The 18830-nt window shown below is 39.1% G+C and overlaps 1 protein-coding gene across 4 annotated transcripts in view; it reads left to right on the top strand.

Annotated features, from left to right (window-relative positions):
• AFF2 (ALF transcription elongation factor 2) overlaps window positions 1–18830 on the top strand; it is a 587559-nt gene that overhangs the window by 403644 nt on the left and 165085 nt on the right. For all 4 annotated transcript variants that reach the window (XM_062183803.1, XM_062183804.1, XM_062183802.1 and 1 more), the window contains 2 exons: window positions 2250–2286; window positions 2579–2612. In XM_062183803.1, the coding sequence (XP_062039787.1) occupies window positions 2250–2286; window positions 2579–2612 (71 nt within the window). The remainder of the gene's footprint in view (window positions 1–2249; window positions 2287–2578; window positions 2613–18830) is intronic.

The raw sequence follows: 18830 nt of genomic DNA, 5'->3' as shown, positions 1-18830 counted from the left end.
TATTCTAGGTTGGCATTATTTGTCTTTTTAAACTTGAAATATATCATGCCATTGTCTCCTTGCCTATAGTGTTTGCGATGAGAAGTCTGGGGTGAGTCTGATTAACTTACCCCTGAATGTGATTGGTCATTTCTCTCTGGCACATTTTAGGATTTGTTCTTTGTGTGTCACTGAGCTGAGTGTTGCCACAATGTGTCATGGTGAATTTCTCTTCAGGTCTATCCTGTTCAGAGTCCTGGCTACCTGCTGAATTTGCCTGTTATTATCCAGCAGCCTTTGTTTGAAGTTTTCTGATATTATTTCATTGAAAACACCTTCCAATCCATTCTCTCTTTCCACCCCCTCGGGGACTCCTATTATCCAAACATTACACCATTTGATTGAATCTTGCAGGTCTCTGGCTGGTGCATACACACTCCTGCTGGTGTCCTGCACTTCAGGTGTCCACATCCTCCTCACAGATCCACCCAGTCTCCCCAGTTTCAGAAGAGTTTCCCTTTTCCTGAAACTACAAATTCTCACCCCTCCTTGAACCTTTCCTCCCCGGACCATTGGTGTGCTTCCTCCCTATTCCGCCATCTTCCCACAATCCCACATGATTTCCAACAATTCATCCAGAGCTGGGGGGGGGTGTCCAACATCTGCTAGTTCATTTCTCAAATTCCAACAACAGCCAGAGCTGGACCATACCAAATCCAGAAACCAGGAACCAGAAACTCAGTCCAGTTCTCCCACGTAGGTGAAAGGGACCCAACTACTTGAGATGTTATCTGCTGCCTCCCAGGGTGTGAATTAATAGAAAGCTAGAATCAGAAGTGGAGGAGCCTGCGCTGTGGCACAGTGGGTTAAAGCCATGGCCTGAAGCACTGGCATCCCATATGGGTGCCGGTTCTAGTCCCAGCTGCTCCACTTCTGATCCAGCTCTCTGCCGTGGCTTGGAAAAGCAGTAGAAGATGGCTCAGGTCCTTCGGCCCCTGCACCCACATGGGAGACCTGAAGGAAGCTAATGGCTCCTGGGTTCGGATTGGCACAGCACCAGCCGTTGCGGCCATCTGGGGAGTGAACCAGCAGAGGGAAGACCTCTCTTTCTGTCTCTACCTCTCTCTGTAACTCTTTCAAATAAATAAAATAAATCTTAAAAAAAAAAAAGAGTGAGCCAGTGCCGTGACTCACGAGGCTAATCCTCCGCCTGCGGTGCCAGCACCGCAGGATCTAGTCCCAGTCAGGACGCCTGATTCTGTCTGGGTTGCTCCTCTTCCAGTCCAGCTCTCTGCTGTGGCTCGGGAAGGCAGTGGAGGATGGCCTAAGTGCTTGGGCCCCTGCACCCACATGGGAGACCAGGAGTAAGCACCTGGCTTCTGGCTTCAGATCGGCACAGTACACCAGCTGTAGCGGCCATTTGGGGGGTGAACCAACGGAAGGAAGACCATTCTCTCTGTCTCTCTCTCTCACTGTCTAACTCTGCCTGTCAAAGAGAGAGAGAGAGAGAAGGTGGAATCCATAGCAGAGCTGGGACATGAATATGGGCACTCTGGTATAGGATATATAAAGATAATTGAAAATGAATCTTGGTGTGATTGGAATGGGAGAGGGAGTGGGAGATGGGAAGGTTGCAGGGGGGAGGGAGGTTATGGGGGAGGGAAAGAGCCAGTGTAATCCAAAAGCTGTACTTTGGAAATTTATATTTATTTAATAAAAGTTAAAAAAGAGGCATCTTAATGACTATGCCAAATAGCTTTCTCTGTAATGAGTTTGAAAATACTACTTTTGTACAAAATGAGGTACATTTATTGCATATGTGTTCAGGTAGAAAATTGGGGTTGTTTTCTATGAAAGGAAAATACTGAGTGAATCCATTACTTTTTCTTCTGCAAAAACCATGATCATTTCTTCATTCAGACCAAGTCCCTTTTACATCTTTACAGGTATCCCTGCCTAGCTAAGTAAGAAATGATACACTTGAATTTCACACATATGGGACGTTTGTTCCCATGTTTCCCAAATTTCCACATGCCCCATTTATAATTCTGATAAAATGACAATTATGATCATTGTCTACAGCAGGCTTGGCTGGCAAATATTCCCTTCAAATAGAGCTACAGAAAGAAGTCTAATTAATGTAACTTTTAACCAGTGGTTTCCTATTTGGAAACAATAGTCAAGCTGTATCTCTAGCAATAAAAGATACACATTTTGTTCTACTGGTATCATTTAATTAATGTTTGTATATTCTGTATTCTTCCTAATAGGAATCTCAACATCTGACCCAAGGATTCACCTTACAAAGTAAGTGTTTTTGAAAAACACTGCTTAACACTGCTTAGTTTAAACATCCATGTCCCCATCTCCCTTATATTTCTTTCTTTTCTATTTTATAATATTAAAACATGCAAGAAAAAGAGTAAGAAATAGTTACATTGTGGCACATCCAATTGGATATTTTTTTTATCTGTTATTTGTGGCAGGAAGCTGTAAAACTGTATAACTAGAAGGCTGTATACTTGAGAACAATTTAATTAAGAATAGAGATTTGACAGTGAAAACATGAACAGTAATTATCTGTGTCCTTTCTTTTCAGAGTGGAGTGACCCAACCAGCAGAGCTTCTACAAAGTCAGTATTATTCAAGTCATGAATATTTTAGGGACAAGGAAATAGTGTCTCAATGCTGTTCTCTATCTAGCTCCTGGAAAGTATGAACCTTGACTCATAGTAATATGTAGTTTGATAAGGAAAGGAGAATCAGGTGTCCCATGGTCATAACCCATTTGGTCGGTTAGAATAAATTTCATCAACTTTATAGCTTATAAACAACAGAAGTTTATTTCTCACAATTCTGGAGACTGGAAAGTACAAGAATAAGATAGATTGTGTGTCTGGTGGGGGCTTGCTTTCTCCTTCATAGATGGTATCATTTTTTTGTGTCCTCACATGGTGCAAAAAGTGAGGGATCTCTCTGGGGCTTTTTATAAGGGCACTAATCCCATTATCTCTCAAAGGTTCCACACCTTAATACCATCACCTTGGAGGTGAGGGTTTCAATATATTAATGGAGGGCACAAATATTCAGACCATAGCATCCATGGCAAGTATGTAACAATAAAACAAATAGATCACCATTAGGTTCTCCAATGGTGTAGATAGGGTGAGTCAATATCCAGGATATGAAAACAACTATGACTTCAGTAAATAAAATGCCTCTCGATAAGTTGCTTCCTTACATTTTGACTAGTTCATTTGCGCATAGTTTAACTTCAGCTATGTATATCATTGTACACAATATTAAGCTACCCCTACGATGGACAAGGGATACAACTAAGCAGCCATAATTGGGCATGAAATGTTGAGTGGTTTGCTGTGGCCAGTCAGCCTAAGAGCACTCTGTTTAAAGGTCATCTGGCATCTGTGTATTAAGGAAAAATGAGGGAAGCAAGGAAGAGATAGAATAAGAGATTACATGATAATAGGTTGAAGTTCAGAAGTTAAGGCCCTGTAATTCATTCGGCACTGTCTTCATTTTATATTAATGTTAACGGAAAGAGGAACTTGGAGAAGCAAATTTACTGAGATTAACTATTGTAGATTTTATAATATCAAGTTTGTCCAAGTGTGTATCAAGGGAATATCTCTCTCTGAAGTTCTTTCATTCTTAATAATAGGAAATGGAAGTCAACTTTTCTGTGTAATAGTTGCATACTTCAAATTTTTCAAAATGAAATAATTTATGGGCCGGCGCCATGGCTTAAAAGGCTAATCCTCCGCCTTGCGGCACCAGCACACCGGGTTCTAGTCCCGGTTGGGGCGCCGGATTCTGTCCCAGTTGCCCCTCTTCCAGGCCAGCTCTCTGCTATGGCCCTGGAAGGCAGTGGAGGATGGCCCAAGTGCTTGGGCCCTGCACCCGCATGGGAGACCAGGATAAGCACCTGGCTCCTGGCTTCAGATCAGCGAGATGCGCCGGCCACAGCGGCCATTGGAGGGTGAACCAACAGCAAAAAGGAAGACCTTCCTCTCTGTCTCTCTCTCTCACTGTCCACTCTGCCTGTCAAAAAAAAAAAAGAAATAATTTATGACATACAAGTAACAAAATGGCATAATTGAAGTGAGTTGCTCACTTTTGGAGGATCACAAATAAAATTGCATAAAACAACTTGGAATGACTACAAAACCGACTGAGGTTCTGAGAAAGTCAATGGCACTTCCATTTTCTTGGTAATTTAGTTGCAAAATCAAAAAGCCTTGACCCTGCTATAAGCCCTCTTTTTTTTCCCTTTGGCTTGCTCTGTGCCTTTTAATTAAAAGTTCAATTTCAACAACCAAAGATCTTACATTTTCCCCAAAGAAACCTTTTATTTAAGCAATACAAACGTCATACATTTCATAAATACAACTTTAGGAACATAAGGATTCATACCACCCTACCCGCCCTCCCACCACACTCCCACCCTTCTTCTTCCCCTCCTATTCCCAGTCTTATATTTTACTAATATATATTTTGAGTTAACTTTATACACAGTAGATTAACTATGTTCAACAAATTGTATGAAAAAAAAACCTGTTCCTCAGCAGTCAAGACAAGGGCTTGAAGTTAATTTCACTTATTTTTTAAAGCATTCTTTTTTTTTTTGAGAAACCTAACTAACTTTAAGAAGAACTCAAGAATGATACATCTCTTGTGAGCACTTAGACATAACTATAACTTATGAGACATAAGAATATCCTGTACTTAATAGACTAAAATGAAGTAAATCTTTGAGAATAACTTTTACTATTAACTCTCCTAATACAACTTTTTGAGGACAGAGGTCCTGCATGGGAAGTTAGTGTACAGTGACAATTGTTAATTTAACAGTCAATACTCTTATTTATGATGTCAGTGATCACCTGAGGCTCTTGACATGAGTTACCCAAATTACGAAAGCCTTTTGAATATACCAACACCTTCAGTAGTCAGACAAGGCTATAAGCAAAGTGGAAGCTCTCTCCTCCCTTCTTTGATGACCACTTCCTTCCACTGAGGTCTCACCCACAGAGGTCCTTCATGTAGGACACTTTTTGCCATAGTGCCTTGGCTTTCCATGCCTGAAATGCTCTCATGGGCTTTTCAGCCAGACCAGAATGCCTTAAGGGCTGATTCTGAGGTTAGAGTGTTACTTAAAATAGTTGTCATTCTATGGGCCAGCTGTATGGACTGCTTCCCCTGTTGGAAGATTCACTCCTATTTAATTCTATCTATTATTATTACCAAACACTTAATCCTATTTATATTGATCACTTTTTTTTTTATTTTTGACAGGCAGAGTGGACAGTGAGAGAGAGAGACAGAGAGAAAGGTCTTCCTTTGCCGTTGGTTCACCCTCCAATGGCCACCACGGCTGGTGCGTTGCGGCCAGCGCACCGCGCTGATCCGAAGCCAGGAGCCATGTGCTTATCCTGGTCTCCCATGGGGTGCAGGGCCCAAGCACTTGGGCCATCCTCCACTGCCTTCCCGGGCCACAGCAGAGAGCTGGCCTGGAAGAGGGGCAACTGGGACAGAATCCGGCGCCCCGACCGGGACTAGAACCCGGTGTGCTGGCGCCGCAATGTGGAGGATTAGCCTATTGAGCCACGGCGCTGGCCTTATGTTGATCACTTTTAACACTTAATCCTATCCATATGATCACTTTAACACTTAAATGCTATTTTTACCATCCAGTTAAAGGGGACTTGGGATCCCATGGCAAAGTGAAGAGGTAACCAACAGAATGGGAGAAATTATTTGTAAACTATTCAACTGATAAAGGATTAATAACCAGAATATATAGAGAGATCAAAAAATTCAACAACAACAAAACAACAATCCCGTGAAGAAATAGACAAAGGACTTAAAGAGACATTTATCAAAAGAGGAAATCTGAATGGCCAACAGACACATGAAATAAATGCTCAGGATCATTAGCCATCAGGGAAATGCAAATGAAAACCACAATGAGATTTCACCTCACCCCAGTTAGAATGGCTTTCATATAGAAATCAACAAATAACGAATGCTAGCAAAGATATCGGAAAAAGGTACCCTAACCACTGTTGGTGGGAATGTAAACTGGTAAAGTCACTGTGGAAGACAGTATGGAGATACCTCAGAAATCTGAATAGAGACCTACTGTGTGACCCAGCCATCCAACTCCTGGGAATTTACCCAAGGGAACTGAAATCAGTATATGAAAGAGTTGTTTGTACCCCCATGTTTATTGCAGCTTAATTCACAATACCTAAGACACATAATCAACCCAAATGCCCATCAACTGAAGACTAGATAAAGAAATTATGGGATAAGTACACCATAGAATACTACACAGTGGTGAAAAAAATGGTCACTTGCAACCAAATAGATGAAACTGGAAAACATCATACTTAGATAAGCCAGTCCCAAAGGGACAAATAACATATGTTTTCCCTGACCTGTGATAACTAATAGAGCACCCAAAATAAATCTATAGAAATGAAGTTGACACTTTGAGAAGCAAATATTCTGAACAGTCCTTGTCTTTACTGTTGAGGAATGGCCTTTTTTTATACTGTTTGTTGAACTTTTTACTTAACATTGAGTTAGTCATGTGTGTATCAAGTTAATTGAAAATAGATCTCAGTAAAAAATAAGAGTGAGAATAACAGAGGAAGGAGGAAGGATATGGGAGGGTGGGCACAGTGGGAAGAATCACCATGTTCCTAAAGTTGTAATTATGAAATGTATAAAGTTTGTAACTGTAAAGATGTATAGTCCTGCATACATTCCTATGGACTTCCTTCTAAGGGTACAGTTTAAAAGATCTTACATTTTAAAAAGAGAGAAAATACAATGAATGGACAATAAAACAATAACCCAAATTTAAGGACCCTGTGGTTTATGGAAACACATAAATCAAAGCCATCTTTGGTATTTTCATTTCAGCTTTTCCACTCATCAGATTTTGAATTACTCTTTTCTGGTTATCCTAGTAAAACAACAGATCTCATCCTCCTTGTCTCCACTCCTACTTCACCTCACTCCCATTAAAAACTCATTAAAAGAAGTATATCTCCTGTTGTAAATGCTCATACTCCTAAAGCAAGAGTATTAAGCTCCCACTATGAAATATGCTACTTAACACATATACTATTGAATGCAGTATTTCAGTAGTTTGAACTAATAGAAATAAACTTGTCAATTGTGGTTTATAGTTAGATGTTACATTTCCATAGAACAGCATTTCGTAGCACTGCAGTATATAGCACAGTCAGACTCAAATTCTCTACAAAAAATTCCAACAGAATTAGAAGGCAGTCCAGTTTTTTTTAATGAACTGATCTCTTTTTGGTGTGCTTGATTTAAAGTCCAAATACTGTAAATTAGGTATCAGCTGGAAGAAGTATGAGTATGAGTTTCATGAAGGTCTGCTCAGAGATGTAAAATAGTTATTTTCATTTTTAATCTCCAAATTATTATTAGCTTAGCCATTACTATTATTTTCCCATATTTTGCTGCAGTGTGTTTTTAAAGCAACTTCTAGGACTTTCCATTTGACATTGAAATGCTTACAGTGATTTTGAGCATAGACTGAGGATAGACAGACCGGTGCCTGGAGCATTGTGCAAAGCAGCCCTTTAGTGAGTCACATGGCCACTAGGATGCCCACCCAAGACAAGCAAATGTGCTGGGTATGCTTCGGCCACTTAGGGTAGTGGAGAAAGAATCTTATGAAATAGAATTCTTTAATTCCTGGGACACTTTATTAATTTTCTTCATCTTAGCTTGATTCATCTGATTGACAAAACACAGATCTGCCATCTGAGTATGGATTATTTGTAAGGACTTTGCAGATGGACACCTGGTGTGAAGACATTGGTCCCAGTGTGCCTGAATACAGATTTGCCATTTGCCAGTTTCTGTCATTGTTCTTGACAGTTGTTATTTGCCGTGCTTGACTCCAGTGATATGACTGGCATTATAGAGGACTGGATATTTTCTCCTCACTGTAGCCCATTGAAATACAGTGCTTTATATGAGATGTCCATCCATAGGGTCACAGCCTACCTGCTCCAGTTGGAACCCTAAATTACCATGAATCAGGGACATTGCAATGGGGAATTTGGAGACCTGGGTTTGAGCCTCTGCTCAATAATAGGTGATTTTTCGGGGGGTGGGGAGTGAGGGGAGAAATGACCTTGTACTTGGAAGATTTAAGATTAGATCATGGAGGAATTTATTTTTATTTTAAATTATAGGAAATTAAATTACACGAAATTATAAGAAAATGAATTAAAGGAAATTAAACACATTAATGAGTATAATAATGCATGGATTTCAATATTTTATGCATCAAAATAAATCGATCTTTTAATTCAATTGTCACAAACTTTTTGAAGCCCCCTCATATGTGTATACACCTATGATGACACACAAACACTTGTCTGAATTCAAATGTAAGCAGTTATTTTATGTTTTTTTAAAAATCTATAATTTATTTATGAATGTAAGCAACAAATTATAATAGCATTATAGACAAGTAATTTTATCACCAATAGAAATCACAACAATTATAGTTTTCATTCTTCTTCTTTTTGATTGGTTATTTAATGAATTAATAGGGGATGATAGCTATTTTTATATCTTAATAATGGTATTTTAGATAATATTCTTTGTATATCATTGGTGATGCACATTAAATGAAAAAAAAACAATAAACTTTAATAGATTGTCAAATGGGTACATGACAGACCAAAAAGCTCCAAATTCCATTTAAAGTACAAGTTACTTCTTAGAAATATAATGGGAAAATATTATTATAGCATAGCATAAACTGACCCATGTAACACCATGTAACACCAATAAGTGCACATTTTCTCTGAGTAACTATTTTTATAGGCAATGATTTTCCTTTAAATTTTTTCATGGAAAATAGTTGTACATATTCATGAGCTACAATGTGACATTTCAATACATGTATACAATGTATACTGATCGAATCAGGATAATTAACATTTCCTTTTCTTTGACATTACTTTATGATTGGAGGCTTGGAACTTCTTGTTCTATTTGTTCATTCAGTATGTGCTAGGTTATTATGAACTATAATCTCTCTACTATGTTGTGTAACACTAGGAACTTACTCCTTCAATTTAATTTTATTTGTTACCCATTATTTAAACTTGCTTTATCCTGCCTACCCCTCAATGCTTCTAGAAATCACCTTTCTGTATTCAGATTGGGCATTTCATTTTGTTTAGCTTACACATATGAGGCAGAGCGTGCAATATTTGTCTTTCTGTGCCTGCCTTATTTCACTTAATGTTTGTTCTCCAGTTCCGTTCATTTTGTTGCAAATTATGGGATTTCATTATTTTTATGAATGGATAATATTCTATTATATATGTACACCACATTTTCTGTATTCATTAATTTCATGATACACATCTTGGTTTATTCCATATTTTGGCTATTGTGAGCAGTGTTGCAATAAGCATGGTGTAGCAGCAGACATCTCTTTAATAACAATGATTCTGTGTTGCTAAGTATGTACCCAGTAGTTTACAGAGGTGTGATTGCTGGGTAATGTGGCAGTTATACTTTTGCTTTTTGAGAAATCTTCATATTGTTTCCATACTGTCTTTACTAATTTATGTTACCACCAGTAGTGTGTAAGAGTTCCCATTTCTTAATATATATCAGTATTTATTACTTTCTTTCTGTCTGAAAATAGTCATTCTAACAAGGGTATGGTAATATCTCATTGTGGTTTTGATTTGCATTTATCTTATGACTCATGATATTAGGCATTTTTCATACATTTATTGCCCATTCTATTTCTTCTTTTGAGAACTGGCTATTCAGGAGACTTTGCCCATTTCTTAACTGGATTCGTTGGGTATTTTGTTGTTGTTGTTGAGATTTTTGAGTCCTTAATATGTTATGGATATTATTCCTTTATCAGGTAAGTTTATTTTTCTCTCATTCTGTTGGATATCTGTTTATTAATTGTTTCATTTGCTATTAAGAAGTTTATAAATTTGAAATAGTCCCATTTGTCTAGTTTTAATTTTGTTGCCTGCGTTTTGAGGGTATTATCTGAAAAAGCATTACACACACCAATGTCTTAAAATGTTTCTTCTATGTCTTCTTCTAGTAATTTCATAGTTTCAGGTCTTATGTTTAGGTTTCTGTGTATGGTGAGAGGAAGTGATCTAATTTCATTCTTCTACATTTTCATATCCAAATTAACCAGCAACATTTTTTGGAAGTAGTTATATTCTGTCAATTAAACCCAACAATATAAAAGTCCATTTAACTTTAATCCTCAATAATTGGTTCCCCTCCACTCTCCAGCCTCAGTGAGTCTGAACTAGGGTATAGTCTTGGAACAGACTTTGTTCATTTCTTATGAATCCAGTAGAGTTTGTAGCCTCCTTCAGAAAAGTTTCTGTGCCAATAAAGTTGATGAGGCATGGGCTTAAGAAGGTCAAACTGCATTTTCAGGGCTGTACAATTGTATGTTTGTATAGTAATATGTATATCCTATCTCTAAAATATGAATTTATTTCAGTTTCCAGATTCAGGGTCTGACTGGACACACCATACATTGTGTCACTGTATGTTTCTTAATGAAGCCATTGAGGAATAATAGGAGAGAAAACAGAAACTAAACCAAACAGCCTAGAATTTATTTGTTGAGGTGGATTATTTCATCGAATTGTCAATTGCTTGTCAGTAAATTGGCCTTATAAAAATGCATGACCTATGAGGTCTTTATCAACTTTAATAGGATGGGATACAATATATTCAATTGCCCTGAGGTGAATTTTCATACAAGTTCCATGAACTTTAGTGTATCCATCCAGTTAGCCCTTGACTTCAGTTAGTTTGGTGAATATCATTGAGAAGATAACAGTTCCAAATATCAGATTCTTATGTAAAACTTGATTGTTAGCATTTGGATTCTATCCAATTGGAAACCATCCAAAGACTCACTTTTAACCAAGCAGCTCCTGTATTTTAAGCTATGCTATGTAGAAGGCATTCATAATTTCCATAAAATCTCAACATAAGGGCAAATATAGCTATCATGCTTCTTCCTTACCATAAAATTAGATCCTCCACTTACAATATTAGCTATATGTCTGAAAACATCCAGCCATGGATCCATATAGTTGATAAAAGGCCTTATGGAGACAAACTGGTTATGACCAGCTCCATGGTTACTTGTGGGTAGTTGATATGCACACAAATGCTTGAATGTGGCACTGGGAATGAGAAAAAGAAATACTATCACAGAAATGTCAGAAGTCTTAGACAAAGATCATGGTGCTGTTGAGCTCATGTGTCAGGCCCTGTGCCAGACATTTGTATGTATGCTGCTCTAGTAAGTTTGTCAGCTATCCTGGAGGTACTTCAAATCATTCTCATCTTAAGATTAGTGAATGAAGCTAGAATACAATCTAGCTAGAATACAATGTGCACAATTCAGTAGGAAGACTAGCCAACAATGACTGAAAATGTTTGTTGGTGGGAACATTGGGATGCAGGCTGAGTGCCCTGTGCATTGAAAGCTCTCTCTCTTCTCATTGAAATCTAATGGGTTCAGGGATTTGGTGCACCAAATTTAGCCTTTTGTACCCAGACACAACATTTAAGTAGATTTGTAGAGTTGAAGTTGGGGGAAAGGAGTCCCACAACAAGTTATTTATATTCCTCTGTTTTGCATGATATAAAACTGGGTCAAAATTGCTTTATTTAACTAAAATATCATTATTTCTAAGCTTTTCTCTAAATGTTATGAAGATTTCATTACCATAGAGAATAGGAAGATTATGAGAATGTTTTCCAGATTGTTATAGCCAATACATGAATCACATTATTTCTTAGATGAATTTCAGTTTTTTAACTTAAACTGCCTCACATTCATTGCAAGCCTGACCATCCTTCTAATAAAACTTTTTTCATTGAAAATGTTTTACTTGAGAATTTGATTTCATATTCCAGAACTGCTGTGGATTATTGCAGAGCAATAACCCACTATCTAGCAATTTCGTATATTCTTCCCTAAGTAGATGTTTGGTCTGTTGCATAGATGCAATTTCTAGAACAAAGTGACTGTGTAATGCAGCAGGGAAAATGACTGCTATTTTGTTAATCAGATTAATTCTTAATCAAAATACATGATTTGGTATTTGGAATTTAGAAATACTGCTAATCATTTGCAGAGTTACAAAAGCCAAATCTGATCAACTGATAATCTTTGTGACTTTTACTAGTTGCCGTCATTCTGATTTTTAAACTGAGCAGTATGCCAATTCCTGGTTTTAAACTGTCTTGTATGCACCATGTCTCAGAGCTTGCCAACTTTTCCTAAGGACTTAATATATTTTTGGAAGTTCTCTACCACATCAGGGACAGCCACCTGAGAGCAAAGAAACAAAATTTGGCAGTCTAATCAAGCAAGCTGTGAATTTAAGGTAATTCACAGTTTGAAATAAATCAGTATGAGGTCCTTAAGAGTTATCAGACATCAAAAGGATTTTACTTTGAGGACTATATATTGGCTAATGTAACAACAAGCAATATTGGCATTTGGAATGTACACATCAAGAAGCACTGATGCTGCCTAGGCTTCATGGGTGCCAAAACTGAAAGCTGGGACTCCTTCAAAAGGAACTGTGGATTTCTGCTTTCATTACGCAAACTAAACATTTATATGTTTTTGCTTAGATAGCCTAGTTGAGTGATCAGGTTTTATTTATGTGGTACTGTTCATGGGCCCAAGTGTATGGCAGTAGGATTGGTATGTTCCAGGCAGATTTTTGAGACACTTCTGTTATTAGAAGCAAGTGTCTTTCTCCCATTCTCTCTTTCAGGAATAAGTCAAGTATCCATTCTACTTTATTGTCATCTATATCTCATTCATTCATACATGCTTTCACTCCTTCCAACAAATATACTTTTAATATCTTTTGCATTTGAGGTTCTGGGCCTAATATTGAGGTAACTCAGTTGTAAAACACTGCACTACCTTCTCTCAAGGAGCTCTAGTGAAGATTAGGCAACACCAATAACTCAATGTATGTATACTTATTGAGTGCCTTCTGTGTGCTAGCCACTTTCCAACTACTTTTTATAACAAACACATGCAGTTCATTATCATCATTGTCTACAGAAGCAGAAAGCAAAGCTCAGACACATTAAGTGCCTCGAAGTGTCACAGTAGCAAATGGTAGAACCAGAACAGGACTGTCTCCAGAAGGCATGTTCTTAACTTACATAAAAGTCATCCCATGGGCACTTTAGAAATGACTCTCCTGATTTGAAGTCAGGTATGATCTTGCATAGGATTTAAGACAAAGTTGTCTAATACAGTGCAGGCCAAAATGGTATATGCCATTTTGGTTTAAATCAGATAAGGTGTTAGATCTGAATATCATCATTGAGTTTGGTGTTACATACACTGCACATCCTGATATGGATACTTTGTAGGCAGGTCCAACCTCAGCGCAGGACCTGCAGCAGGATTGTGTCACCAGGACCAAAATATACTCCCTTGAGCAAGCTGAAGGATCCATGCCTACTAAGGACATGCACCATCACCAAAAAATTAATATAAAATTGATTATGGAGGCACATTATGGGAACAATATTTCCCACCAGAAATCTCCTTTCTGACATATTAAAGTGAAAATTAGGAAAAAGATGATAGTTCTGTTTTTATGAGAGATTCATCCATCACTCTTAATGATTACCAATTTATTTGACAATTGGAAAGTGTCCTTTTGTCCTCATGGTGTAACAATTTTGTAAAACATCCCCATCTGCTATCAACCACAATGGCTTATTTCTGAGTTCTCATTGTTTCCAACAGTAACTAAAAGTGAAGCAAATAGTGCTGGGGAAAGGCACTAAAGTTAATATGCAAATAATTTCAGTTGTGGAATTGTGTGCTAATACAGACACACAGAGAGAGACACAGTCTGTATCACAGAAAAGTAGGTTCTTCTAAAGATAGTTGATGTAATAGAATTCACATACACATATGCCCACTCTTTTTTCAGTTATTAAATTGTAAAATGCTATGATAAATGATGCTTTTCTAAAGTTTTTATTTATTTATTTTGCAAGAATTACAAAGAGGGACAGCCAGGGAGAGGGGAGAGAGAGAGATCTACCATTCACTCGTTCATTCCTCAGATGGCCATAATGACCAGCTCAGGGCCAGGCTGAAGCCAGTAGTCAGGAGCTTCATCTAGGTCTCCTATGTGGGTAGCAGGAGCCCAAACACTTAAATCATTTTCTGCTGCAATTCCCAGGCAATTCACATGGAACTGGATCAGAAGTCAAGCAGCTGGGACTTGAACCAGCCCCAGGGATACTTTTCGTGTACATATTGACTGATAATTGTAAAGGACTTACACACAATATGTTAGCTTTATGTAAACATCACAAAAATCCTGCCAGATAGCCAGGTGAAAATAAACCAGGCATAAGGAAAGGATGATATTTGCCCCAAATTCACTACCTAGGGAGTGGTGGATCTGTCACTAGAAGGCAGAGTTCTGCCTTCCAATTAAAATATGCTGCCTTGTCCCCTGATTCCACAGATGGCTGCAGGACCAAAACTCATCAATCAGAGCCCTGAGGAGTCTTCCAGGTCCAGGTGAAGAAAATATAGCAGCAGTGTAGACAGTCCCATGGATCATTCCTAGAAATTAAAAAGAAACAAACAGGCAGACGCCGTGGCTTAACAGGCTAATCCTCCGCCTTGCGGCGCTGGCACACCAGGTTCTAGTCCCGGTCGGGGCACCAGATTCTGTCCAGGTTGCCCCTCTTCCAGGCCAGCTCTCTGCTATGGCCCTGGAAGGCAGTGGAGGATGGCCCAAGTGTTTGGGCCCTGCACCCGCATGGGAGACCAGGAGAAGCACCTGGCTCCTGGCTTCGGATCAGCACAATGCGCCGGCCGCAGCGGCCATTGGAGGGTGAACCAACGGCAAAAAGGAAGACCTTTCTCTCTGTCTCTCTCACTATCCACTCTGCCTGTCAAAAAAAATAATAATAATTAAAAAAAGAAACAAACAACAAAAAAATCAACTGAGACTGGAATAGATGAGAAGAAACATCCATCCTACTTCACTTCTAAGCTATTCGTTCTGTTTTTTTTTTTTTTTTTTTTCCATCCTATCAAGCATCTCACAAATAGCCAGATCCTTTAGCACAATTACTTTACTGGGAATGTTATGTTTAAATGGTATGCTCTTGACACCTTCTCAGAGCTGCTAAAAGCCCTTCCATTTCATTGATGAGAGGGAGCAGTGTTGGTAGAGTACTGCAGATGCATGCACAATTACAACTGTAAAATTGATTGAAAAATCAGACAAATGCATTTCTTTGTAGTTCATCTACCCGCTGTAACAATGAGGACAAAAAAAAAATCTCAAAGCTATTTGATTGACATCTCCAAATATGCTGCCAAGCTTGAGGCAGAGAGGATAGGATGGAGAAGGGTGGGGTTGGAGTAGGCCTTCTGAAAACCAAATGAACAAAATTTCTTTTGTTTTTTACCCTCTGGGATCTTGGCACTCAGGAACTTCCAGCAAAATCCCTTGATACATTATCTTTTTATAAGGTTCCTGTTCACCTAAGAGAGTGATGAGGGAGAGGGAAAAGCATCCAGGGAAAAGTAGAAGTTAATGTTTTACCAAACTACAACTTTGCCAGTTCAATCGCTAGGTTTCTCAAGTTACTTTATGTGTAAGATGCTCACTTGTTTTAAAATCCAATATTGTTTTAAAATCTCAATATTGTATATAACTCCATAGACTATTCCTCGATTTTCATGAGAAAAATGTTCTTAAATGTACCTAACACTCATAATATCTAGAAATTATATAGGCAGTCTAAAAATTTAAAGGGTCATCCTGTGTTTCTCCACAATAATTTTCATGTTTCATATAGTACAGAAAAGGAAAAAAAATGTAAGGGCACCTAAAAATGTTTGTGGAAAAATGAGGGTGGATGTTTGGTGGAGCAGTTATGATGCTGCTTCGGCTGCTTACATCCTATATAGGAATACCTGGGTCCAAGACCAAGCTCTATTCCCAAGTCCAGCTTCCTGCTAATGTGTACTCTGGAAGGTAGCAGTTAATGGCTCAAATGCTTGGGTCACTGCCATCCTTGTGAAATATCTGGGTTATGATCTTAGCTCCTGGATTCAGCTCAGCCCAGTCCTGGCTGTTTTGGGTATTTGAAGAGTAAATGAGGAGAGGGGGCAATCTCAATCTGTCTGTCTCTCTCTCTCTCTCTTTAAAATGAGTAAATTGTAAAAAGTCTGTGGGAAGATATGGTTAAAAATGTTTGCTTTGGTACAAAAATTGTTTTGAAATACATGCAGATTTATCATAATATGGATTTTCCATGAACTTTTTGAAGACCCCCTCGTATGTGAGCAATGTGCTCAGGTAATTATAAGTAGCACTTGTAGGCACCTACTGTATGCCAGGTTCTGTGGCAAACATTTTACAAACATCAGCTCTTTCATCCTCACAGAAATGCTGAGGTGGATGTCAGCAGCAGCAGCATTGTCATCATGACTGTGAGCATTTTCTTGTCAAGTGCTCAGAGAGGGTACCAAACAAACACCTCTGACCACATGGCCAATGCAGGTGCTAACGTTTTGGAAGTAAAGCCTTCCTGGCACTCTGCATTTGGCTCTCTCACTGGTTCACTTATTTAATCACCTTCTTTTCTCATAATGTCTCTGGGAGGTAGATCAGGAAGTCAGTTATGAGCTTATGTGTGTGTGACAGGCCTAAACAGAAGACATCTATATGCATCTGCATCTCAAAGTCATCCTAACAATGTTTCAGGGGAAGCCCAGATTTCGCATCCTGCCTGCCCTGCCCCCTTCTACCTGATAACCTGCCAGGTGGAGGCCCTCACCCCTCCTGCTTCCTGCCTGATAAATCTTCCACAATCTCCCAGGTGCAGCCCAGCATCTGCATCTCAAACACCCTGCTCGCTTCCTCAGGTCTGATAACATTTGCATCCATAAAGTCCTTTGTTTCAGACCTTCAAGAGAAGTTTTTCTATTTACATCCAAAAAGCCCTTTGTTCCAAGAGGAGCTGAGGTGGGGAAGCAAGACCCATCTCCTTAAAAACCCCCAGCCTCAACTGGACTGCGCGCTCAGCTCTCTGCATCTTTGCTGAGTTGCCCGCCTGGCCTGGCCTGGCCTGGCCAGGTGTACTCTCCACTCACCCATGCAGCCCCCCCCTCCCCCAGTCTGAGGGACTGGGCACTCTCTCTCAGGTCCTGTCTGGAGAGGTGCCCATCCGTCCTTACAGATGTTCCTTCTTAATAAACCTTGCTATTTTACCTCCCACTAAAAAAAAAAAAAAAAAGAAAGTCAAATTTATGGAGAAGGAAATTTCACCTCAGAGCAGTTTGACTCACTTAACATCACATATCTAGTTATTGAGGGAGCTGAAATTTCACTCTAAGATTCTTGGATTACAAAACTCAAGAGTTTTTTTTTTTTATATCATATCTACCTCATCCGTATAAGTTTCAATTGACTATTATCAACTGTTAAGTTGATATTATCAATTGTTAAGTGCAGAAAAAAATCACACTGATAATAAAATGTTCTGGTTCCATGACATCATGTATTTTCCACAGATATTGTTATATGTGTTACTTTTGGTCTTTTCTTTTATTTTATTTTTGACAGACAGAGTGGACAGTGAGAGAGAGAGACAAAGGTCTTCCTTTTGCCGTTGGTTCACCCTCCAATGGCCGCCACGGCCGGTGCGCTGCAGCCGACGCACGCTGATCTGAAGCCAGGAGCCACGTGCCTCTCCTGGTCTCCCATGTGGGTGCAGGGCCCAAGGACCTGGGCCATCCTCCACTGCCTTCCCGGGCCATAGCAGAGAGCTGGCCTGGAAGAGGGGCAACCAGGACAGAATCCGGCGCCCCAACCGGGACCAGAACTCGGTGTGCCGGCGCCGCTAGGCGGAGGATTAGCCTATTGAGCCGCGGTGCCATCTCTACTTTTGGTCTTTACTCAATCCTGAGAGCCACAAAGTAGGGGAGATGGCTATCATTGTCAAAGAGATGGTAGCTGTGTTACCTTTTTTTCTGGGTGACTTGAGCCCCTGCTCTCCTGCTTCCCTGTCATGTGACTTGATGAATTCACATGGTGTTTTGCTTTTCTGGTCCTTTTTTTCTTTCTATAATATAGATAGATATATAGATATGATATAGATCAACACAGATACATTATTCAGACTCCTTAATGAATTTCATTTTCATCAGATGAGCTCATGGATGGGCTTTACAGTCCACCATTTACATTGGTTTCCTCTCCATGTTAAGGACAGTTCTACTTGGACGGCTTAAACGAAGTCCCCAAGGTTACCAAGCTAGTGGCATTGCAAAGGCTCAGCCCTAAGTTTCTTGATTCCTAGTTCAGAGCTCTTTTGGCTAATATTCATCATTATTTCTCGAAAGTGTTGTGTCAATGTGGTTTGAATCAATTACCAATGATATCAGAGAGCAATGGATTTAAATATCACTGACTGTGTAGCCAATTCCTCTCCTGTTAAATGTCTTTAGCATGTTTCTCAGGTGATTATAACCACCACGTCTAGGCACCTAACATATGCCCTACATTCTGTATAGGAAGGCTGTACACCATGTTGAAAAGAGTGCATTTATACCCAAGGAATCATTACTCAATTTAGTGATAGTTTGAGTACTTGTAGAAGAATTAGAAAGCTTTAGAAAAACTACATACTTTTTTTAAGAATGGAATTAGGGTTAGTCTTACCCTTTTTTCTTC

The sequence above is a fragment of the Lepus europaeus genome, chromosome X (genome assembly GCF_033115175.1).
Source record: "Lepus europaeus isolate LE1 chromosome X, mLepTim1.pri, whole genome shotgun sequence".
Classification (NCBI taxonomy): Eukaryota; Metazoa; Chordata; class Mammalia; order Lagomorpha; family Leporidae; genus Lepus; species Lepus europaeus.
This window is presented reverse-complemented; position numbering and strand designations above follow the sequence as displayed.